This window comes from Rhinolophus ferrumequinum, chromosome 6 (genome assembly GCF_004115265.2).
Source record: "Rhinolophus ferrumequinum isolate MPI-CBG mRhiFer1 chromosome 6, mRhiFer1_v1.p, whole genome shotgun sequence".
Lineage (NCBI taxonomy): Eukaryota > Metazoa > Chordata > Mammalia > Chiroptera > Rhinolophidae > Rhinolophus > Rhinolophus ferrumequinum.
The window spans coordinates 6,898,340-6,924,000 of record NC_046289.1 but is presented as its reverse complement, the minus strand read 5'-3'; the positions used below and the strand labels follow the sequence as shown (position 1 = coordinate 6,924,000).

The 25,661-nt window shown below is 38.7% G+C and overlaps 1 protein-coding gene across 7 annotated transcripts in view; it reads left to right on the top strand.

The window, feature by feature from the left end:
• Positions 1 to 25,661, top strand: part of VRK1 (VRK serine/threonine kinase 1) — a 70,835-nt gene that overhangs the window by 26,515 nt on the left and 18,659 nt on the right. For all 7 annotated transcript variants that reach the window (XM_033109261.1, XM_033109262.1, XM_033109264.1 and 4 more), the window contains 8 exons: positions 3,095 to 3,150; positions 11,296 to 11,365; positions 13,476 to 13,563; positions 18,456 to 18,564; positions 18,683 to 18,775; positions 20,772 to 20,904; positions 21,682 to 21,802; positions 23,028 to 23,086. In XM_033109261.1, the coding sequence (XP_032965152.1) occupies positions 3,095 to 3,150; positions 11,296 to 11,365; positions 13,476 to 13,563; positions 18,456 to 18,564; positions 18,683 to 18,775; positions 20,772 to 20,904; positions 21,682 to 21,802; positions 23,028 to 23,086 (729 nt within the window). The remainder of the gene's footprint in view (positions 1 to 3,094; positions 3,151 to 11,295; positions 11,366 to 13,475; positions 13,564 to 18,455; positions 18,565 to 18,682; positions 18,776 to 20,771; positions 20,905 to 21,681; positions 21,803 to 23,027; positions 23,087 to 25,661) is intronic.

Here is a 25,661-nt window from a genome sequence, read left to right as displayed (position 1 = left end):
GCCTCATGGCTTCTGTGACTGTCTCTGTACTGTTGATTTCTGTACCTTCTGTCTGTAGCCTAGGGCGTGATCTCCTCGTCCAGGCCCAGAGCCAGTGGCTCACAAGGGATCTCTGCGAGGATGTCCCACAGGCATGTCTAAAGTTCAGGCCATCCTCTTCCATCTCAGCATCCTCTCCGAATCAGGAGAGGATTATCTGAATGAGTGATAGCCCTCTGGGAAGGCCAGACACTGGGAAGACATTCTCAGGTATTCCTCACTGCTGTCCCTTGTACCTCATGTAGTCCTGGGGCGTTACCCGAGTGACATCTCAGACCCATTCATTTCTCTGCATCTTTGCTGCCACTGCCTTATTACTGTCAGTGCAGGTCATTTTCATGTCTTGCTTGGATTCTCATTCTAGCGATGAATCTTCTCTGCTCAGTTTTGTCCCTTTGTGTGCCATTTTTCACATATTGTGGCTTGACTGACCTAGCCTGCTTACCAGATCCTGTGACTTTCCATTTAAATTTCCTTAATGTCTCCCTGCTGCCTTTAGGATAAAGGGCCAAAGGTGTGAGAATGGCATACGAGACCCTCTATATAGTCTGGTCTGTAGGTAACATTTCCCTTCATCCCTTTTATCGCCTTAGAATCTCTGCTTTGGCTGTAATTCTGCCTTTTGCCTCTTGATCCTTGTATCTGGTACTTCGTTCGCTTTGGTTTTCCAAAGCTGAATTTAGGGTGGGTACTGTCTGTTTATGGTCCCCCTGTGTTAATCCTTCCATAATACTTTGCACGCTGCATTGAAATCACTTTTCTTCCTGCCAGAAAAAACATGGGCCTCTTGATGATGGGACAGCTCTTCTTACCGTGTGCCTGGTGCCTGGCATATTGTTCAGCACACATTGTTTGAAGAGGTCTTGAGCTTTTCTCCCCCCTTTCCTCGTTTGAATTGTACAATATTCCTGAGATACTATCCTCGTTTTGATGTTATGTACACTAAATGCTTCTTTACAAAATCTGACCGTGCTTTCTTACTGATCCAGTATCCTTGGCTCTTCCTTGAGGAACACAGAACTCTTCACCTGCCTATTTTAGCCATTTTTATGACTTGGTGTTCCTTTTTAGTCTGACGTATTGCAGCTGCAGCTCTTTCACAATACTGCTACTTCCCAGCTGGTTAGGTTTTTTGGTTTCTTTTGCCTGTCCCTCTTTTTCTCTTCAACTTCTAACGTGAGAATGCCCTAGGGCTCAGTTCTAGGATTTTGTCTTTTCTTTCTACACTCATTCCCTGGAGGATCTCTTCCAGTTTCATGAGCTTCAAATGAACAGCATTCCTGGGTTGATGACTCTCGTTTTTTTCCAACTTGGACCACTCTTCTGAGCCTCAAGACTTGTATATCAACTGCCTATTTAACGTCTGAACTTAGATGTTTAATAAACATCTCCAACTTTAGACACCCCAAAGCACTAGCCCCTTCTGCAGTTTTCTCCATCTTAGGAAGCAGTTACTCAGGCCAAAAACCTGGAGTCATCCTTACTGCCCCGCCCCCCCCATCAACTTCATTAATTCCTGTTGACTCGTCTTTGAAAAGACTGTGTTTCCCCAAAAATCAGACCAGCTGGACAATCAGCTCTAATGCGTCTTTTGGAGCAAAAATTAAAATAAGACCGGGTCTTATTTTACTATAAGACCGGGTCTTATGTAAGACCCGGTCTTATCTTAATTTTTGCTCGAAAAGATACATTAGAGCTGATGGTCCGGCTAGGTCTTATTTTTGGGAAACAGGGTACGTTCAGTCTGACCACTCATCACCTTGTCTGCTCCCACTCTGGTTCAGGCCACCACCGTCTCCCCCCTAGAGTACTATAAGAGATCAGCCTAACTGATCTCCCTGCCTTACCCTCTACATTCCATTCTTCACAAAGCAGCCTGAAGAATTCTGGAAAAATCAGAGTCTGATCTTGCCAGTCCTCTTCAGACCTTCTCGTGGCGCTCCATCTCATGCTGCAGGAATAGCTTTATGTCACCTGTCAAGCTCATCGTGTTTGCTTGCTGCTGCTTTTCTGCTCTGTCTCCTGTTACATTCCACTCACTTAATTCTTCTCCAGCTACTTTGGCCTCCTGGCTTTCCTCAGACCTGTCGAAGGCTCCCACATCAGGGCCTTGGTGCTGGTTGGCCTGAAATTTTCTTCCTCAGACATTTACATGGCTTGATCCCTCACTGCCTTCAGACCACTGCTCCAAAGACACCCTGTCAGTGAGGTTTCTCTTATTGCCTTGCAACACTGCTTCCTTTCCTCTCTTGCTTAATTTTTCCTCTATTACACTTAGCACCATCAGCCATAGTTTATATTTTAATTGTTGTCCATGCCCTGCCACCGAAACGTTAGCTTCATAAGAGTAGCGGTTGTTTTTTCCTGTTCACTGCTAAATCAGTTTCTTAGAAACTGGCATATAGTAGGTAGTTGTTAAAAAATATTTGTTTAATGAATATGGGCAACCTTACATTCCTGACTCAGTATTCTAGGGCAACTGCGCTTCTTTATTTACATGAAATAAAATGGCAGGCACATTAAAATTATTCTGGATGGCAGTTTAGAGTTCTAGTGCCACTTATCCTGAATCAAGATGAGATTTTTTTGGCCCCCGAAACTAATGCTTTTGGGAACTTTTAGCTCCTTCTTTGCTTACCTTCCTGATACTCCAACTGAAAAGGATTCCCTTGTTTGTTCAATTTAAGAAATTGCATCAGTTATCATCCCCTTGGGAATTCACAACATACATTAGCATATCAAAGGCCATGCATACTTTTGAATTAAATCAGTTTTTAACTTGGAGTTTTCTATACTTAATTGATCATCATATTGAAGATACTAGCCATTGTAAGATGCATTCCAATTTCAGACATGTTAAAATATGAAAAAAATGTCTTAAAATTGATGAAATACACTGTAATGATATCCTGAAACATTTATTTGGGAACTGAAATTTATTCTAAGGGGTTATGGATATACAGACCTAAATGTTAATAAAGATTAGTAACAGGCTGTTTATTTATGATGATGCTACTTCTTGCTCTGACATTACATATGTCCCTTTTTTAAACAGCTGATACGAATTCTTCAAAATCGGTGGGCAGCGATGCACCCTGTGTTGTAAAAGTGGTAAGAAAATATTTGAACTGATTTTTTTCTTTTTTGTTGCTTTAGTGTAGTACTGTATTTATTTTGTAAAATATCCTTTTTGATAACTGGAGTTAATTAAACCATAAGGTATTACATTTTTAATGTTTCATAAATATTTAATGAGATACAAAATAGTTTATAGTTTTAGAGATAGCTTTATAGTTTTAAATAATTTGAGTTAAAAAAGTCTCTGTCCTGTCTTTTGAATTAGAGTGGCAGTGGTATTTGGGGAAAATGGATTGAAAGCATAGAGGTTTACAGATGTGGAATAAAACTATTCACTTCATTTTTATTTCAGCTATATTTACAGTAGATGATATGCTTTTCATATTTATATTCTGTAAGACTGTACTTCCTTAATGAAATTTTGTTGTATTTTATCTTGCATTTGCTTCTGAACTTGTTTGGTCAATTTTTTCTTTCTGTTTATTTCCAATTTTCTTCCCGTCCCCTTCCATTTTAGAAAATTAAATTATTTATTTAATTGTGATCATTTTGAAACTTCTTTTGGCTATACTAACGGTGAAATTAGTTTGCAATGAGTGAAGGTTGACAACATGCCACTTGACATAAGCGTGCTTGAATAGCCAGGTCAGTTTATATATTGGTGCACTAAGACATTTTAACTACTTTTTTTTTTATCAGTATATTATACACTTTTTTTCTTACCAACATTTATAACTTCCTTCTCTCAAAGTTCTTTAATGCATGTGTAGGACATGTTTGTGTTACATAGAAGAGGTAACAGGATCTGGGTTTTGGGCGAATTACCGCATTTGTCTCCCAGCCTTCCTTTTTCTTTTTTTCCTGTAAAGGCTACGGAAGTCGAATTAGAATTACCCCACGGTTTTTCGTTTTGGTTTGTTTTATTTTACTGTCTTTTCAAAAAGGAATATATTTGATTCCTTATGAGTTAACTCTTTTGGACTCTAATTGTTTTAGTGATTGTTTTTAACATTTTTTTATTCAGGCATAGTTTTTTACAAGGAAATACGTAGATATTAAACAATTTGAATACTTTTTTTGACAATTGCATGCACTCTTGTCACTACCACCCCTATTAAAATATAGAACATTTCCATCACCCCAAAAAGATTCCTTGTGTCCTTTTCTGGTCATAGCCCTGCTTCCCGCATCCTTTCAGGCAACTGCTTATCTGAGTTTTTTTTTTTTTTTTTGCTGTGCTTTCGTTGTTCCTGTTCTAGAACATCAGACAAATGGTATTGTACAGTATGTACTGTTGCGTCTCTGACTTCTTATGCTCAGTATGATGTTTTCAAGTTTCATTCATATTGTATCAGTTGCTTGTTCAGTCTTATTGCTCAGTAGGTTATATCTATGGACATATTATTGTTTGCTTTCCATTTCCTATTGATAGACGTTTGGATTGTTTTCACAGTGTGTCTATTATGAATAAAGCTTCTGTAAACATTGTCGTATAAGTGTTTTTGTGGATATTGTTTTTTATTTCTTGTGGGTAAATACCTAGAAGTAGAATTGTGATTTGTGGGTAAGGTGTATCTTTAAATTTGTAAGGAGGTACAAGGCAGAGTTCCAGAGTGGGTCGTGCCACTTGACTCTTGGACCAGTAATATCTGAGAGTTAGGGCGCGCCACTTCCTCTTCGACACTTGGAATTGTCAGGTTGCTTGGTTGATCCGTTGGTTTGTTATTTAGCCATGACATTGGGAATGTAGTAGTGTCTCATACTTTTAGTTTATAGTTTACCTGATGACTGATTCTGAGCCCTTTTTCATTGTGCTTTTTGGCCAGTCATACATTTTCCTTTGAATAGAGCGCCTCCTCGGTCTTTTGACACCCCCACCCTCACTTGTTTTTTTTTTTTTTTTTTTTTTTTTAAATATAACAAGGTGTTTTATTTTTTATAATTGAATAGTAAGAGAGGTTCTGGATCGAAATCCCTTTTCAGATGTGTCTTGTAAATACTTTCTCCCAGTCTGTAGTTTGTCTATTTATTTTCTTAATGTTTTTCCTACATCTGTTGAAGTGAATCATAGGATTTTTCTCTTTTATTCTACTAACATGGCAATTATATTGATTGATCTTTGAGTGTTGAATGAACTTTGTATTCTTAACGTATACTCCAATTAGTTATGGTATATTATGCTTTTTACATAATGCTGGAATTGACATGTTAATACTTTGTTAAGGATTTTTATGTCTTTGTTCATGAGGGATACTGGTCTTTAATTTTTTGCCTAGTATCTTTAAATTAAAAAAATTTTTGAATCTCCTTGTTTGGTTTTGGTGTCAGGGCTGTTGGAAACAGTGTTTGGTCTCCCCATTTTTTCCCCCACAGCGTCCTCCGTCGCTTCCTTTGTACTCCTAGTGCCTCTATGAAGAAAGCTGGGGCTGTCATGGGCTCACCTTGTTTCCTGGCTTTTAGAGGTCGTACTGCCTGTTTTGTCTAGTGCTTGAAAATAGCAATTTCCTATATTTTGTCCACTTTTAATTTTTGTTTACAGTGGGAGGGCTACTTGGTTCCCAGTTACTCCATCGTGCTTGTCGTGGAAGTAAAGTCGGTGATTTTAAAGTACGTGTCGTTTGTGTGTTTCCCCTGACATTTCACTTTTCTTGATGACCTTTCATTCTGGAATTTTCTTCTTTCTCCTTAGAGAAAGACTAATATTCCTTTTGAAATAATCATTTTGTTGCTAAATCAGAGGAACGAAAATTACTTCGATTAAATTGGGTCATTTGCATGGACTTGCAGAGCATTATCTGCATTTGTCTGTTTTTTTATAAAGATTTTTATTGGGGAAGGGGAACAGGACTTTATTGGGGAACAGTGTGCACTTCCAGGACTTTTTTCCAAGTCAAATTGTCCTTTCAGTCTTAGTTGTGGAGGGCGCAGCTCAGCTCCAGGTCCAGTTGCCGTTGCTAGTTGCAGGGGGCACAGCCCACCATCTCCTGTGGGAGTCGAACCGGCAACCTTGTGATTGAGAGGACGCGCTCCAACCAATTGAGCCATCCGGGAGGCAGCTCAGCTCAAGGTGCCGTGTTCAGTTGCAGGGGGCGCTGCCCATCATCCCTTGCGCGCCTCGAGGAATTGAACTGGCAACCTTGTGGTTGAGAGCCCACTGGCCCATGTGGGAATCGAACCGGCAGCCTTCGGAGTTAGGAGCACGGAGCTCCAACCGCCTGAGCCACTGGGCCGGCCCCTATCTGCATTTGTCTTTGATACAACAAATTCAAATATTAAAATCTACGGGTAAGATTAGTTTCTTCTTGGGATCCTTGGAAAGTTTCCATTGTGTGAAGAAAGCAAGTCCCCTTTTGACTTCTCATAATCTCAAGGTTCAAAAAATTTGGTCTCCTCTGACCTGTTGGTTAATCTGTTGGTTAATCTGCACAGTCGTTTCCAGGTCTTGGGAGGAAAGCGTGCCTGGGCCCTGTCTTGTCGATGAGACTGGTGTGGTACCATGTCTTCTTTCTTCTCTGTAACCTGAGCTTCTTTACCTTGTGTTTTATTTCAGAATTATGATATTCATTATGGGTAATTCTAAGTATTTTAGTTGTGACTCGATATAACTTGACTTTTACTACCTTTTTTACTTACAACTTTGGAAAAAATGTGTAATAACAAGTATTTCCTAACTGCTTAAGGTAGCAAATTACTTTACATTTCTATGTTTAAAGCCATTTGTTATCAAGCCTAGTTCAGTACTCTGCCTCTCCTGTCTCCTAATTTAGTTCTGTTTCCATTAGCCTGTATTACTCCTTCTCTTTGTAATTAGGGCGATGATAAATATTCAGTTGATTTCTCTTTTGCATTTAATATTTCAGTAACATTTTCAATGTCGTAGTTTGCCTGTGATTCTGGAAGAATGCCATAAACAAAACAACACTACTGATTTTCTCTTTCCTCTCAAAGGGAGACTTTAGTGACTACTGTTGGCTTGTTTCTTCCTGATACCTGTCTTTTCTGAACTCCTTTAATCTCCTGTAGCACTCATTCTATTTCCATTTATTTTATAATTTCACTTGCTAATACTCTTCTCATGCCATCAGTTGTTTTTAGTTTTTTATGTGTTTATTTTGTCTCCCTAGCTAGATTTTAAGTTATTTCATGATAAGGACCATGTTTTAAGCTTTTTTTCATGCATACTCGAAGTGCCCAATTTAATTTTTTTGAAGATTTTTTAGCTGATTCCCACCACCTTTTAACTTCTTAATACCACCCATTTCCATTTCCTGTGCATGCCTTTTAGAGTAGGCCCGTTCATGATTTGCCTTTACTTGTGACATGCTATGCCGGAGCTCTGTCCATTACTGTGCTGTAGTTCTTTTCTTCTCAGAGCTTTATAATATTAAAAGTTGAAATGGTTCATCAAATATAAATGTAAAATGAATATCAGATCTGTCTACTATTAAAATCTGAACTATTGCCATCTAAAACATTGAGGCCTATTAAAAGTCGTGTTTTCAAAGAACAGGTACTCCTCTTTTGGGAAATTCCATAATTAATTACTAAATAAAAAGCAAGATAACAAAGCTATAGTTTAGAGGTAATTTTATAAAATATTAATAGCAATGTGTGTGAAGAAAATATGTCAAACTATTTCCAAATTTTCTAAAATGAGCATGTATTTTATTTTTAGAGGTAAAAAAACCTCAGCAAATGTTAAGAAGTAATCGAAGGCAAATTGCTTCTTAATGTGACATTACACTTAATAATGTAGTAGCATATCAAACAGTGATTCTCAGCTTCGCTTGTACAGTCTAATCAGACCCTCTGGATGCACGGCCTGGTCACTGGTATTTTTAGTAAAGCTCCTTTTTAGTAAAGCTCCCCAGAGGAGTCTTTTGTGCATCGAGGTTGAGACCACTGGTAGGGTCTGGCGCACAGAGCTCCGTAATTATTTTCAGTGCAGCCATGTACACATTCTCATGTTTATCTTTGTTTGGGGGCCCTTTATTCAGTAGGGACCTGCAGGTACCTGTGCTTCTGGTTGGACTTCACGTGGAACACTTGTCACAAATCTTGGTTGCTGCTAATAATGCATGTCTGCTCTACGAAGGAGCTCCAAGTAGTTAACCCACACATTTTTTTACAGTTGGCTTTGAAATGAAGACATACATATTCAAGATAGATGTTTAGGTAAATTCTAAATATATTCTCTCTTCTGCCAGATGAGTGAGTCTGGTTTTGTTTACGGTCTTGCTCCTTATTGACTTACGAGAGCAGCCCTGTCGTCGTGGTGCATGCTGGGTCTCCAGAGATGGAAAACTTGTACTCTCTGCCTCTAGATAACTGAGAGACTGCATTAGTATGTTATTTTAGTCAAGTAAATGTGCAGGGGGAAATGGTAAATTGGAAGTAATAAGTTCAATAATGCAAGGAGAAAAAAATTCCCCTTTGTATTTTCTTGTTAACAGACTTTATAATAATTTATAATAGTTCTTTCAGTTCCTCACTTTTTGTAGTTCTGTCAGTGAGTTAATAGCGGAGCTGGAGGTGGAGGTCAGGCTTTCGGATCTTGTGTCCTAACAGTTCTTTACATCACGGTCACTTTCCAGTATGAGTGGATTAAACCTGTATTTTTAAGTTCCCTGGAAAGAAGTTTGCAGACTGATGTTTAAGTTCCCTCACTGATGTTATGAGACGTGACCTGAATTTTCAACTCATATATCATAATTTTTTGGTAGGAAGAAGAAACTTTATACAGCTTCCGTTTTAAATGGCAGCCAGTTGCTTTTAGATGGTGCCATTGAAATATATCACATTTTAATTTTTTTTCTGTTGTCATCTTCATTTTGACACTTAAAAGTCTTAAAGAAACGTTTAGTGATATTCTAGTTAAAATGTCAGTCCTGATTTCTTTTCTAAATCTTGGCTATTATAGAGCTGGCAAAGTATTTTAGATTTGAAATATGTTAATAAAATTTTAGTTATGAGTTAAGGTAGTTTCTTTAACAGAAATAGCTAGCTTTGGCTAGAGTGCAATGCCAAGGAAGTAGCTCCTTTATTTTGTTATAATGGAATCTTACTGGATTTGAAGAAGTATGAAATGAGCTCAGAGAGCCTTCATTGTAGTGGGACTTTCATTGTACTAGCCTGATTTAGATAGGTTGATTCTCATTATTATAAGTTTAATAAATTATTGCCTGAAGGAAAGCTTGAAAATTAACGTTGATATGACATAGGTTGAAACTGAATAAGTCAGAATTTTATACTGGTGGGTAATAAGCTAGGATTTGTCTTAGGAAAACCCCTTTCAAACCCAAATTATATTAATAATGAGCTGGTCTAAAAGTTAGTTTTTGGAGAGTAGTGTACCAAAATTCCTTCTGTTGAATTTCCATTTTTTTCTTCATTACTTACACTGAATCTCTTACTCCTGCTGAATGCCACAGGCCTGGAGGCCTGGAGAACTCAGGCCTGGAGAACTCAGGCCAGAATTCATTCAGGCCTGGAGAACTCAGGCCACAGGCTCTAAACATGCACAAGTGTCTGTCTGGCTACCACTGCTGCTAAGAACAGAGCCACTGGTTATGGCGAAAATTGAGGTACTGAATCTGCAAATTAGGATTTGGCACCCGCACCTTACTAGTATATTGGTTCGTTTCTACTTAAGAGCTGATGACATGCCAAACCCTTGTATTCCAGTCTCCTCCAAGGCTGGGCTGAAAAGTATACTTACCTGTAGCACATAAGACAAGCTTATTTTCAGGTTCTGACCCAAGTGCCATGTATTGCCCATTTGGCTCTGGAATGCTCAGTCTTAAGTAGGTCCTGCCGACGCTGCAGATTGGCGTATCGGTTTCCCTGTATGTACTTTAACTTGGAATTCCTATTTTTCTGAATGACAAGAAACCTGAGATATTAGAACTGTGTGTATAGAGTGGCTTTATTTAAACCTCAAGGAGTAAAATTATCTTCTATGACAGTGAAGGTATCTTGAATGAAAAAAAAACCCAAAACATTTTTAGTATTTGCAAAAAGTATCTCCAGTGGCTGAAAACTACGTATTTTCACAAATATTCTCTCGGTTAAGGTATCAGGCCTCATCTATCACTTTCCTATTGCTCTATTGACCCTTGAACTCCAGCTACACAGATATTTTGTCCAAAATAAAATTTTTCCTATACTTCCTAAAAGAAAGGCAATTCTGAAATTAGTTTAGAAATGTTAGCTTCCTGGTTTGAAGTTTTCACTGCTTTTCATAACTTTTCTCAGATTCTCAATAAACAAGATAATACCAACACAGAATATTAAACATTAAATAGACATTAATCAGTTTTAATCAGACAAAATTTACTATTTAAAAATGCCACAAAATTGTACGATTTTCCCCACCTTTCCGTACTTACTTAACAAGACAAAACTCCCGACAGGCTGGTATTCCTTGCTTATCACATACCTTTTTGTGAGTATACTCCTATATGCCTCTTTGCAAATAATTTGTTAATGTCTCTTAAAATGTGAAATGAATGTAGTCCAGTAAAATTGGTGGGAAACAATTGTTATTGAGCCCTATTTTCCTTTTGATTTTAAATTATCACGTGGGAAGTAAATTGTAGGGCTCCTTAGTTTGGAACATGTGGGATCAGTATCAAAGGAAAGGATGCAATTAAATGGACTGCTTGCTCATTCTGGAGTTCCAGAATACTCTTCTTTGTGATAAAGTCGGTTTCTGCCAGTCTTGATAAACTATATATAACTACAATGAGAAACAGGAAAGGAATGGGATTGTGCCACTAATTAGTTAAATCAAATATTGAAATGTTACTAAATCTCAGAAATGTTTTGTAGCCTCCTGGTGAAATAGTTAACATGGTTGCTAATCTTTGCCTAAGAGAATGCTTAATACAGATACAGATTTAAGTAGTTCTTAAACTTCTGCAATGACTGAGTTGTACATCTAATTTTGTATAATTTATAACTTATAGACTTGGAACTGGAGAGAAATATAAGACTTACAGACTATTCTGAGAATATCTAAAACATTTCTAAACAGTTTGACTTAAACAGTTATAAACTTAAGAGTCAGAATTACATTGCTTGGAAAAAAGATTGATTTGTTAGTCTTTTTTGAAGTTTTACTGAAGATAACTTAGTAATTTTAACTGCTGCTAGTACTAATTAACTCCTATTTTCAAGGAACCCAGTGAGAATGGACCTCTTTTTACTGAATTAAAGTTCTACCAGCGAGCTGCCAAACCAGAGCAAAGTAAGCAATACAAAACATGTTAGCACTTTTAACATGGCCATCGTATCTTATATTACGATTTTTACTTTATAAATATGTTCCATTTAAATGAAATTTCATGACAGAATTCTGATCTCTTTATGGGTTTATTACAAGGTTTTACCTGTTTCGATATATATAAAGTTAAGAGTAAAGTTAATAAATGATATACAAGGTCTGACAATTAAGTTTGCGAACTTGCCACTGTGCTCTTACATTGGCAGCACTGTACAAACAGCTCAGTAAGATTTCATAACCTTGGTATATTAGTGTCTCACAGCTGTGTTCGTGTCAACATGTGGCGGTATCTTGCTGAGTGGCATTCATTATTATTGTGTGTTTTTGTGTGCCGTTGCAAGAATGTCTGAGCTTGAATTAGAGCAACAAACAAGCATTAAATTTCTTGTTAAACTTGGCAAGAGTGGAAGTGAAATCAGGGACATGTTAGTCCAAGTCTATGGGGATAATGCCATGAAGAAAATGGCAGTGTACAAATAGATTAAACGTTTTTCTGAGGGGAGAGAACTGATGAAGAGAGGTCAGAGTGGCCAATACTGAGCAGAACTGACGAAAACATTGCAAAAATTTGTCAAAATTGTGGGCTGACTGTGAGAAGCATAGCAGACCAAGTAAACATCGATGGGGAAACAGGAAACTCTTAACTGAAAATCTTGGCATGAGAAAGGTGTGTGCAGAAATGGTCCCAAAGGAGCTCACCGATGAACAAAAGCAAAGGAGAGTCGAAGTTTGCCAAGACCTTTTGGAGAAGCAAGATGATGTTTTGGGCTGTTTTCTCACTGGTGATGAAACATGGATGTACCAATACGACCCTGAAACAAAGCGTCAATACACAATGGAAGTCAGCCAATTCTCCGCAACCAAAAAAGTTCTGTCAGTTCAAATCAAGAGTCAAAAAAATATTGCTAACCTTTTTTGATGTCAGAGGGATTATTCATTATGAATTTGTAACAACTGAACAAACAGTTAACCAAGTTTACTATTTGGAAGTACTGAAAAGGCTGCGTGACAAAATCAGACAACCTGAACTTTTCACCAACAATTAATTCATGACTCTTGTTTCATGACAATACACCAGTTCACACGGCACTGTCTGTGAGTGAGTTTTTAGCCAGGAAACAAATAACTGTATGGAACACCCTCCCTACTCACCTGATCTGGCCCCAATGACTTCTTTCTTTACCTGAAGATAAAGGAAATATCGAGAGGAAGACATTTAGGACATCAAGGGTAATAGGACAACAGCTCTGATGGCCATTCCAGAAAAAGAGTTCCAAAGTTGCTTTGAAGGGTGGACTAGGCGCTGGCGTCTGTGCATAGCTTCCCAAGGGGAGTACCTAGAAGGTGACCGTAGTGATATTCAGCAATGAGGTTGGAGCACTTTTTCTAGGATGAGTTCGTGAACTTAATTGTCAGACCTCGTATGATTTAGGAAATGTTAAAAATTGAGAAATAACCTTAATCCATGAGTGTGGCTCAAGGATCTCTACATCTTTTTGAGTATTTTTCTAAACCCTGGAGAGCATAACCTGGGATGAGGGTGAAGGTGCCAAGAACAAACTGTCAAGGTAGAGAGCAGGGCCTCTTCTAGCTACTCTGGTCCTTTCTGTTCTCCCTGATTTCAAGGACTCCCCTCTTCTCCTCCCTGATTTCAAGGACTCTCCTGGTTGGATGGTATAGGCTCAGAAATCTGTAGGAAACCTTCCATTTTTCCTAGAGTTTCATTTCCTGGTTGAGGACTTTTAGAAAGGTAAAAACTTTTAGATTGGGGTAAGTAAGTCTTTCTGAGGTAGCAAGTAAACATTTACATAATTAGGGATATTAATTGCAACCCCAGTACTGTTGTTTGATTTTTTTTAAAGAATGTTTTTTTGCATAGTTTTCATTGTAAAAAGACAATATTTAGGGCAAGGTAACAAAATATTGTGGGTTAATAAAAATGCTTTGAATTCCTTTTTATTATAATGTACTGTTTACTTTTTTATGAATAAATAAAAGTAAAATCTTATTACGTGTATAAGTACATTTTGTTCTTAATGATTTAAAAGATTATTGCATCTGTTTTAATTTGTAGTTCAGAAATGGATTCAGACCCATAAACTGAAGTACCTGGGTGTCCCTAAGTATTGGGGGTCTGGTCTACATGATAAAAATGGAAAAAGGTAAAAATATACATGTTTTGTTTTTCTCCTCACTGTTTTGAGCATTCACTGTGCAGTAGGTTTAGTCCAGAATTATTCACTGAGCACCTACAGTCCTGCCAGGCCTTCCTCTGGGCTGTGTGGAGTGTGCGTGGCGAACTGAACAAGGTGTTACGGCTGCCCTCTGCTTTCCATAGCCACAGGCTGCGGTGGTGCCCCATTATAATGGCGGCGCCTCTCATTTGGAGGACTTGTACAAGCACAAACCAGTGACAACTGGATGCAACCCAGCTGACAAGTCAGGACAGAGCCTGTGTGCCCTGGAGTTTTGTCCTTAAAAATAACAAGCAAACAAACAACTCCATGGCCTTTATGTAAAAGGAAGCCCTTCAAGTTTCAGTTCTGTCTTTCATGTTAGATGTATAATCAGCTACCTCAGAGCCCCGGTCTTTATGAGGTTTCAGTCTGGTGGGTGAGAAAAAGCTACCATGAAACATGTATGAACCCATTAGAACAGTTAAGTGCTCAGTTGTGTGATTCTGACTCTTATGGGTCTTAGGAGTTTGGAGAATAGAGAGAACCTAACTTTTGAGTTGGAGAAAACCTTCAGTAGTTTGATGCATAATTGATACTTTTTAAATATTTGAATGGCAGTCTGGGGTCAGGCTGTAGCTGAGACTTGAAGAGTAGACTTAGTTTGGAATGGGGTTGGAATACTTTTCCCCTGCCTGTAGAGGAGCGCTGGGACTCAGCTCTCCTAAGGAGTCAGCAAGGCCCCGGTTCTTCCCCTGGGCCTTTGCCCTGGGCCTTTGCCTTCCTCACCTCGGCCTTGCTCTGTTAGTTCCCTGCTGTGTAGTCTCCAGGCGGCTGCCCCGTTTCCAGGCTTCGCTTGCAGACCGTGCCCCACAGAAGAAAACGGTGTTGCTTCTGGGGAGCCTCACTTTCCTGGCGAGGAATCCGTTCCCTGGAGGCTTGTGGCAGACTTCCTGTCATGACGTCTTGGTCAGAGTTTTGTCGTTCCTTCTTCAGCCAGTCACGGGCAAGGGCAGAGCGATCACAGCGATTTGCGTGGTGAAGCACTTGGCCGAGTGGAAGAGGGCGGAATGCTTGAGCAAACCGGTGCTCTGGGAGCAAAGGCGGGCAGGAGGGAGGTGCTGGGTGGGCGGCCAGTGTTGTTCCCTTGGAAATGCTTCCCCTGGAATCCATGCATGTCTCAGGGAACGTGGGAACTCCCTGAAATGATACGTGACATTTTACATACATATGGTTTTGCTGGAACAAGGTTCTCTACTTTTATGAAATGTTCTGGAGAAATATTATAGATCAAGGTTTGATTAAGTAATTTCTACACAAGGATTCTGGAGCCAGACTGCGTGGTTTCAAGTCTGTGTTTAGCTCCTTAGAATGTGTCCGACTGGGTAAGTTCTTCCTTTTTTGCCTCAGTTTTGTCATCTATGAAATAAAGTACCAGTTATTCACTTAATAAGGGGGTTTAAATATAAAGCTTTTAGAATATATGTTAAACATGTGTTAGATTTTTACCCTCATAGGGGTCTTTAATTCCTTAAATGTTAAGAGCTGCTGGTTTAGAACATCACTGAAGGGGAGGGTGGCTCTCAAGTGGGAGAGTAATGTGAGCACAGGGACAGGATAGGCCCCTGGCCTCTGTGTGGCCTCGCCACCATCTTTTATTAACAAAGGAAGAGGGGATGCATGTGAAAGAGAAGGAAATAAACTTGGAGAAAGAGACTGAGGCAGATGATGGGTGGGGGGGGGTGGGAGTGGGGGAGCAGTCTGGAACCTAAGTGTAGCAGACAGTCGGAAGCTCTTGCACAAGAGGCAGTGACTTGATGGCGAAAGTGATATTTGAGAATTGGTTTACATGGTGTATGTGGAGCCCATGTACAGGGGACTTGGTCAGGAAGCCCCTTACAGATGATTTGCTAGAAAGCAGGTACATGGTTGTACTCTGGTCTATAGCAGTTATATGACTAAGAAACAGTACGTTAGCAAAACCCACATTTTGTAGAGATAATTGGAAGGGGAGTGTGGCCGGGGCTAGAGCATTTTAGAGTTGGAATAACGAAGTTTTTCTCCACCTTCCAGAATTTTAATATAAACTGCTTTTTTGTTTTAAACAACAAAGAAGTATGTCACAATAAAATCTTAAACATCACTGAATTAGATTATACTTGACTCCATCAGGTGTGGTTCTGGGTTAGTTACTTTCAGTTTCTCATGTTTCCTCACCTGGAAGGTGGGAATAATAATACTTTATGGAGTTATTGTGAAGATGAAAACATGTAAAACATGAGGGAGATTTTCTGGCACATGGTGTGTGCTCAGGAAATGTTAGTTGTGGAGTCCACCCGCCCTTCCTTCCTTCCTTTTCTTAAAGTTGGCAGCATTGTCATAGCACACTTTATCTTACCCAGTCTTATTACCTAGTTTGTGATAAAGCCCAGAGCCAGTTAAACAGGGCTTGTATGTTTGTGTTTGTGTGTGTGTGGCTCCTGTGACGTGATCAGGGCCTGGAGAGATGGTGGCGATGGAAGGGTGACTCTAAGCTGAGTGACAGGAGCCTCAGCGGAGAAAACTTCCCCTGCGGGGACTAGAGGATGCTGTAGAGTCACAGAGACTTGGGAGGCAGACACACTCGAGTTTCCTTCTTAGCTCACCATTTACTAGTGGTCACCTTACCTCTCAGCCTGTTGCTTCCTTAAAATGAAGTTGCTGGAAGTGTCTCCTGAAAGGGAGCATTAATCACCTGTAAGGTATTGATTTCCTATTTGAGTTGAAGCTCTTAAGAAATAATCACTTTGGTTCTTACAAAAGTAAAAATACAGAAAAATTGTTCTTCTAGCCCTGCTTTCCTGCCAGAAACCTGTACATTTCCCTGTAACTCATTTGAGTTAATATGACTATAGTGCTTAGAACAGTGTCAGGATCATAAAAGCATTATATGCTATTATTATTAAATTATTTATACTGATTTATATTTTCCCATTATTTGCATTGTTTTATCCGAGTTTCCAGGAACATATACTGTACGTCTACGTATGGTTTTGCTTCAGAGGTGTTACTTAGAAATAACTTTCATTTTACTGCTCAGTGGTAGAAATGTCTCTGCAGAAGAATGTGGTAAACATTTCTATGCAATGTACAGAATCATGCTTCAGTTGATGTGCATAATTTAGAAATGGTGAGGCGATTAAGGGATTGTTTATAGAGTAGTGTGGAGTGATGTATGAATGTAAACAAAGAACTACTGAATGTGATGTATTAATAGATCTCATGTTGAATTAAGCAGTTGTTTTAGCCCTCTTTCAGACTGTCAACAGAGGTTGTATTTTTATTACCCATATATTTATAATAATTACATACTTATTTGTTAAAAAAAAACCAAGCATATACATGTGTCCTTGGTCTCACCCACCCCTCAGTCTTTGAAAACGTGTTGTACAGAGGAAACCAGGCAGTCAAAATTATTGTTCCTTCGTTATTATCTGAGAAGTCAGGGGACTGGAAAATCTCACATGAATGAATACGTTTGCCACTAACTGTATGACTTTGGACAAATCACTTTGCCTCTGTAGAGATTAATTATTTATTTAAAAATGTTCAGACAAGATGATCTCAAATTCTCTTCCAGTTCAAAAATGGAGAGAATTCTAGATTTTTTTATTTGCCATGTTGTCTTTTAATGTTAGCACGTCCTTCCCTGTTGAACTTGTTGTACTGTGTTTTGATCTTAGAAGCCTGCAACACACAAGTGGGATTTTTGTGTCCTGCTGACATTTGTTTCCGTAGGTTTAGTGTAGTGGGCAAAAGCGTGGCTCCACCAGTTACTGGAGGACACGTGCGTTTTCATCAGCTTTTCTCTGCTATACATGGGGCTCCTCGGAGCACCCACCTCAAAAGGGTGATGCTGAGAGGCAGGTGCCTCACGCACCTGAAGGGCCTGCCTTGCTCATGACCGAGGCTTCCGAAAGTGCCGGCTGCTGTGAGGATGATGATTCGTCTTGTCCCCATTGCGAGATCGCTTGATACATTTTGAGTGTGGTCTTGGTTTTTATTGATTTTTTGAGTGATTTAACTGGACAAGTCAGAATCTGGAAAACATGATAAAGATAAAAAGTGTCCTCAGAGCAGAAGATGAACTGTGTTAACTGCAACTGGGGGAGGCTTTTCAGTCTGCACTGAAATACAGCATGTGCTTATTGAACCTTTAGGGTTTGAGCGCTAGGAAAGGCTTTAGGAAGCATGCGGCCCTGCCCTACTCTTCATTTGATGCTTGTGGAAATTGGGTCCCAAAGAAGGAATGTGACTTGACTAAAGTAACATACTTGGTTTGTGGCAAAAACAAAAATCTTCACATTTTTCCAGAATATTTCTTCTTCCCCTAAATCTTGTCCATTGAGTATTTAATATATAATCCTTTTACACCATTTAAGCAATTTCACTGAATTTAGCTATTGCTACAGCATCTCTTTAACAGTTTTGATTTTAATAGAATGGTAGTGATACTGCTAAAGTGTGCCTTAAAAATAGAGAAAAGCAGTCACAGGAAGGAACTAATATCCAGAAACATAAATTAAATTTAACTAGGAGAAAAAAACGGTGGTATCTTTCTTACTCAGGTTGTTTTATCTTTACTGTGAATGAATCTGCTGGATTCTTGCTGTGGGCATTATCTTATATTGAACATTGTCGCATGTCACTACCTGAGACCAGGATGAGGCCTACTCTCAGCTCTTGAGAATTCTAGTTAGAAGAAATTGTTTTAAATGTTTGTCTTTTTCTTTCTTCCTAAACATTGCCTTGAAAAACTACCATGAAAGGAGAGCACTCATTGCAAAATAGGTTTTCCTAACTTAATGTTTTGTTCATTGACTTTTCTTGTTTGTCTTCAGTTACAGGTTTATGATAATAGATCGCTTTGGGAGTGACCTTCAGAAAATATATGAAGCAAATGCCAAAAGGTTTTCTCGGAAAACTGTCTTGCAGCTAAGCTTAAGAATTGTATGTGAGCTACACACTTCTTGTTTTTAATCCAGTAAAGCTAGTTGTGTTGAAGCTTGGTCCTCTGCTGGTTGGTGTTAGGTACTGCATTAATTAATTCTGTATGATGCTTTCATAGCTGGATATTCTGGAATATATTCACGAGCACGAGTATGTACACGGAGATATCAAGGCCTCAAATCTTCTTCTGAGCTGCAAGAATCCTGACCAGGTAGTTTTATAAATTTAATTTCTACTATTTAAAACCTGTTGTTTGAAAACAAATATGGTTGCTTTGAACTTTCGAACCCATGCAGAAGTTTTACTTTTTGAAGTAGATATGGTAATAGTAATATTTCTTCTTGACATTTTTATCTAGTTAACATTCTGCATTTTTGATGTGATTTGTTTGGCACTTTATCAAGTTGGCTATTTTGCCCTAAATAATATTCAGAAGTGCTTGTGATACAAAATGAATTTCAAATAGCTATTTGGGGGTGGAAGCTTAAAATTATATAGTGCTCCAGTGAATTATGTTTGCCTGTCTGCTTTGTCATTTTTTTTATTTCCTTTGTTGAAGAAATCCATCAAGTGTAAGTGTTCTTTTACTTGGAAAATTTGGTCTTTAACATGTTGATTATTCAAATCAATTGGTTTACAGAAATATCTTAGCTGTCTAAATTTGTATACCCTTAGTGTTTGGAATTTAAATGTGCATATTTTTTTTTAGTTTATTTCATTCACTTTGTAATTTTTACTTTTTAAGGAAAGGAGAAAAGCTAATGTTATTTTACCTTTATTTGGGTTAATTTAGTTAGAGTAGAGGGATCTATATAATTTTCTCATAGCTCTTTCCATGATTTTCCTAAGTAAGATTTGGTTGACACTCATTGTTGGGCCACTGTACTTGCTCCATGTGTGTTCCTACTTCTTACTTGATCTTGTCTGAGAAAAGAATATTTAAGCAGTGTGATAGTGTTTATGTCGATAGTCCATACTTCATTTTTCTGTTTTTCAGACCTGTTTTTAACTTCCTCTTGCTCCGTTTTTCCTTTTTCCTTTGGCTTCTCTTTCTTTTTCTGTCATCTCATATATTTGCTTTCCCTCCCCCGTCTCCGATCTGGTGGCCATACGGGATCTACATACATACAACAGAAGAAAGTTGCTGTACTAAAGCATGCTAATGGAAAAATCTTACAGGCAGTCATAGGGTTTCCAGCCATCTTGTTTTAGATGTTTTCTGGTTAAAAACAAACAAAACATAACCAAGAGGCTGAACAATAAGGATTCCATTAGTTGAAGTAGACTGGACTTACATAGTAACTAAAAATACAACCTATAAAACATGCCGCCTTTTGTTTATATGGAAATATTTTTACAGCTCTCTTTTTCTTTGGGCATATCCTTTGGATGGATTATTTTTCTAGTATTAGATGTATGTGTGGATAATCCCCATATTTTCACATCGGTTCTCCCTTGTGACTAACTGCATACATTTGTGAGACATTACCCAGAACTAGAAATGTAATATGAGGTCATAAAATAAAGGAAAGCCAAATTTATTAGTTTTGTGTGTTAATCAGGTATGGGCATGTACATGCCCAAAGATGTATATCATATTAAAATTTAATTTTAATTATGAGGGCTTAACTTTAATATACAATATTTAAATGTATGTAAAAGCCTCATCTAAAAGTTCTTCAGATCATTTTTATAACTTGTGAAATATTTTTATGGAGTGAATTGATATTTGATTATTTTACAAGTGAAGAAGCAGAGGAATTGAAGACAACGAATGCATCACGTGTCAACTAAGCCAGCAGTCTTATACTTGAGGGTGGCAGTTGTGCCACAACAAGTATTGACGGTCTACTCCATGCTCAGTTGTGTTTTAAACTAAGAAAAAACATGAGGTTTATAGTCCTTGTTCAGGTGGAGGAGACAAGGTTAATTACAAGTGTAACATATTTATCTAAAAAGTACACAACGTCAGGTGATACTGTCTGGACTGTAGCTATGTGGTCATCTAACGTTTTCCTTTGACTAAAAAGTCTTTTAGCATTCAGTCTTTGCTGTTGTTTGCACATAGGAGCTAACGTGTTTGGGGTGCTATGGTATAGTCTTAACAGCGGATTCACCCGTAAATGACAGCGTTTTGTTTCCGGCCTTTAAAAGAGGATGTGCAGTCATTCTGGCTTCAGTTTGTCTCGATGCTTGGAAATTTCTAGGTGTACTTGGTAGATTATGGCCTTGCTTATCGATACTGCCCAGACGGAGTCCATAAAGAATACAAAGAAGACCCCAGAAGATGTCACGATGGCACCCTTGAATTCACCAGCATCGACGCGCACAATGGTGTGGGTACGTCAGCCGCAGCCGAACAGGAAGCTCACAGCTAATGTTTTCAACCGATTCTCACGCGGTTCGCAATTCTGTGGGAAAAATGAGTAGATGAGAATGAAGAAGCGAGGTGGGATGGGGAGCGGAGGGGGCGCCAGACCCAGCAGTTGTGCAGCAGGGCCGCCTGTGTCCCTGTCCCCAACTCTGGGCCCAGCTTCAAAGATACCGCGGTTTTAGCAGAAAAGGTTGTTCAGTCAGCTGCAGCGAGGATTTCCTTTTTGGTCACATTTAGCTTGATTGGAATGTGAGTTTTTCCCCACCTGAAAGTCTAAGTTTCTTATGAAGTTATGGCTTTATAACAGGTCAACTTTTATTTTGTCACCTGTTAAGTCAGACTGTTTTTTCATCAGTCATTTCTTTTTTCTGTGCCTGACACGGGGGAGCGGGAGGGGGTGGCTAAAACCCCCCTCCTTAATAGCTCATGGCATTTTTAATATCTTTAAGTTTTCCAAGGGCAATATGAAATGTGTCATTTTATAATTTATTTCCTAGATAAGGAGTCTCAGGTTGAAACTCCAGAGTTTGACAATTTGAGTTTTAAAGTAAATTATTAGTTGCAGATAGATTATTTCTTTTATACTGCCCAATATTCCATACTTTTATTAAATGCAGTCAAAATTTTATGAAGAGAAACAAAATTATAGAGTTGACTGTTGTACCTTATTGCTTTACATATACTTGAACTTACCCCTTAAAAATGATTTCAGTGTGCTTAACCTGCTGCTTTTGTGTTCGTAGCCCCATCGAGACGTGGTGACTTGGAAATACTCGGTTATTGTATGATCCAGTGGCTTAGCGGCCATCTTCCTTGGGAGGATAATTTGAAAGATCCTAAGTATGTTAGAGATTCCAAAATTAGGTAAAGGACACTTATAATAAATTATTTTGGGCAAACTCATGATAAGGCAAATGTTTTTCAGTTAGAGTTTTTTTACTGGAACTGTGGTTTTCACTGATACTAATATAGACATAAGAAAGTGTGTGTTAGATTTAGTCTTAATCTTATTTTAATGATGTTGATATTTTTGAAGGTCCAGGCCACCTTTTTCCCCCCCAGAAAGCCTCTCAGTTTGGAATTGCTTGATTGTTTCCTTATTAGATTCAAATCGAACATTTTTGGCAGGAAACTTACGTTGATGATGTGTGTCCTTCTCACTGCCATTACCTGTCAACAAACTAGGCTGTCCGTTTGTCCCGTCCATCATAATGTTAAATAACTGTCATTTGTTCGGGTCATTTGTAAAGGTAACTTTTCCCCCTTTATAAGTAAAAACTTACCTGTGGAGGATCCTTTGGGATCACTCACAATGTGTGAATAAAATATTCTGTTCCCAGTAATCTTTTATGCAATGGCTTTAGCACGTTGTGATGATTCTTGACTGAAACATTTATTATTATGGTGGTGAAAAAACGGCATTTTATTATTTCTGTTGTTTTTCTACATTTATTAGTTGGCATTCTTTTGTAAAGAAGAGCTGTCCTGCCCACCCTCCCCTTTAAAATAGTTTTAATGTAATTGTTATTAATGGTAGTAATAGTATCAGTATGGGTTCAGGGATTTTAAAAATTGCGATTGCATCCGTTATATATAGTCCATTCCTGGCATTATTCATTTTGGTGCTCATATTTGGCTGAGAGCCCTTTCAAGCTGGCTGCCATCTCCTTTTGACATACCCCATCGGTTTTTGAGCTCTTCCTTATATTCTGGCACAACCAGATGTTCCAGGCTCAGGGTTGGTATCAGCCACTTCCCCAGGGAGCCCTGGTTACTTCCGGTGGAGAATGGTAGAAACCACCGTCAGGGCTCTGGTGTGCTTCTTGCCACTGGGATATCATTGTTCTGGGGCCCTTTCAATGGACAGAGCTAGGAAACAGGTATTTAAAAATCATAAAAAAAAAAAAAGAAGAAGAAGAAGGTATGTGTTAAACAGTAAGATTCTTTGGTCTTTTGTTCAGTTTATTTTAGAAGATTGGAAGCATATTGAGGATGTAACAGCGCTGCTAAATGTGCTGTTTATTCATATTAAATATTAATTTTCTGGCATCAAGCGTCAACCAGTGACTCATTCTTTAATTTTTAACAGATACAGAGAAAATATTGCAGCTTTGATGGACAAATGTTTTCCTGAGATAAACAAGCCAGGTAGGAAAAGACTTCTTGTATATTCATAGGGGTTTTGTTTTCTGGGTGGAAAAAAGGTCATGATATCCATGGAATATCCTTCAATGTAAGAGTCTAGGTGTAATCGTTGTATGGGGCCTGCTCATCAAAAAACACTTCCCTTTTCAAAAGTGGGCTACATGAATACTTGAGTTTGATTCAGTTATTCATTGCTTTTAGGAGAGGAACCAAATTTCATTCGTTCTTTCAACTATTTTTTTATTGAAGTTTTATTGTGTGCCAGGGACCATTCTAGGTGCTAGGAATACACCAGTGAACAAAACCAAAATTCCTGTCCTCATGAAGCTAACACTGTCATTGGGAGAGATAAACAGTAAACAAATGAGTGAATTTTACAGTATATCATATGGTGAGCACTATGGAAAAAAGAAGAAAGCAGGGAATAGAATCCTGGAGTAAAGTGGGGAAGAGGATTGGAATTTTAAATATCCTGTGCAGGGATGGCTGGACTGAGGAGGTGACATTTGAGCAGTTGTAGGAAGGAGACAGGGAGTGAACTATGTGGAAACATGGGGAACCAGCGTTCAAGGCCGAAGGAATGCTAATGCCTGTTGTATTTGAGGAATGCCCCCTTTTAGGCCATCATATGGGCTTTGGCATTTACTTTGAGCAAAAGTAAGGTTTGGAGTAGAAGAGTGACACGAACTGGCTGTTTAGGGACATCTCCCTAGCTTCTGTTTTGAGGGTAGACTGCTAAAAGGGCAAGGCAGGGTGTGAGCAGGAGTCGGTCAGCAGGCTGCTGCTACAATCCACGCGACAATCCACGCAGCGGAGGTAGCAGTGGAGGTAGTCAGAAGTGGTCAGTTTGAATATATTTAGAAGCCTTTCCAAGCCTTTGCTTAATCGCCTCTTTTTCAGGGAGGTCTACCCTGACCTTCTGGTATTTAAAGTTGGAACCTACCAACCACATCAAGAAGTGGAAAGTTACAGGCTCTCAGAATCCCCCCTTGTCCCCACCCATCATGAGCCAGTCCCTCTGGCCTAGTGAAGCACGGGCCTAACTTCCAGCACCAAAGATTTGTTTTCGAACTGCATCGAAATGGAATCAGAGTGAACAAAATAGACAAAAACATCCCTACCCCTAATGAATTAGTGTTCTAGTTCGGTTAGAGTCCTTTGCTTTCTCTCAGTATTGTATTTGTGAAATTCGTTCCTATTGTGGCGTGGCTTTTTTGGATGTTTTTATTTATTTGTTAACTTTATTGAGGAATAATTGACAATATAATCGTATATTAAAGTGTATATAACATGATGACGTACATACATATTGTAGATTGGTTCCCCATCACCTCACATTAACCATTGTTACGGTGAGAATACTTGAGATCTACTCTTAGGAACTCGTATGCGGACAGTATTGCATTATTAACTATAGTCACCATTACATTAGGTCATCAGAACCCTATTGTTGCGTATTTAGCAGTAGTTTGTTCATTCTCATTTCTATATAGTATTCCATTGTATTTATATACTATTTATTTTATTGTTGAGTTATTTCCAATTTTTGAGAATTACAGATTGCCAGTTACACATGTAGATATGTAGTCTACCTGCAATGAATTACCGTGTATTATATGGGAAGAGCATAGTTCTTCCCCGCCCCCATATTTATATCCAGTGACCCAGCAGTCTTTCTTGAAAAGACCACTCTTCCCCTGTGGGGCCACATTTGTCTTGATGCAGTTGTGCGTCTGTTTCCAGACTCTCCGTTGTCCTTTTTGTCTGTTCCGGGGCCATACCATCCTAATTGCTATAGCTTTGTCTCAAGTCTTGGTATTTGATAGTTTACGTACTCCAGCACTGTTGTTCTTTCAACTTCTCTCTTTTGCTGTTTCTGGCCTTTTGTACATCTATGTAAATTTAAGAGTCACCTTGTCACTTCCGCACACATCTGTCCATTCCCAGTTTGCTGGAACGTTGAGTGCGATGGTATTCACTGTAGACAAATTGGGGAGCGTTTGTCTCCCTACCGTTGAGGCTTCCAATCCAATAACATGGGGTATCCTCCATTCCATTTCGTGTCACTTAATTGCTGTCAACTGTGTTTTATAGTTTTCTTTGCAAAAAATCTCGCTCAGTTTTCATTGTATTTGAAGCTTTTGATGCTATTGTGAGGGATATGTTTTTCAAGTTTCATTTCCCAATTGTTTGTAAATATTTAGAAATAGAATAGATTTTTATATACTGACCTTGCATCCTGTGACTTGTTAAGTTTACCTATTCTAGTAGCTTTCTATAGATTCCTTAGGGTTTTCTGCATGCACTATCATGTTTGTGAATGAACTGTTTTATATCTTCCATTCCACTCTCTGCCTCCTGTTTTCCTCTCTTGCCCTCCTGTACTGGTAAAAGCATACATGACTGCTGTACTGAATAGAAATGGTGGAAGTGCACATACTTGCCATTTTCCTCTCTCAGAAGGAAAGTTTTCAAGATTTTACCCTGCTTGATGATGTTTGTTTTAGGTTTTCTACAGATCCCCTTTATCAGATTGAGAAAGTTGAAAGTTGGGGGTGGGGGTTGTCTCTTTTTTCCT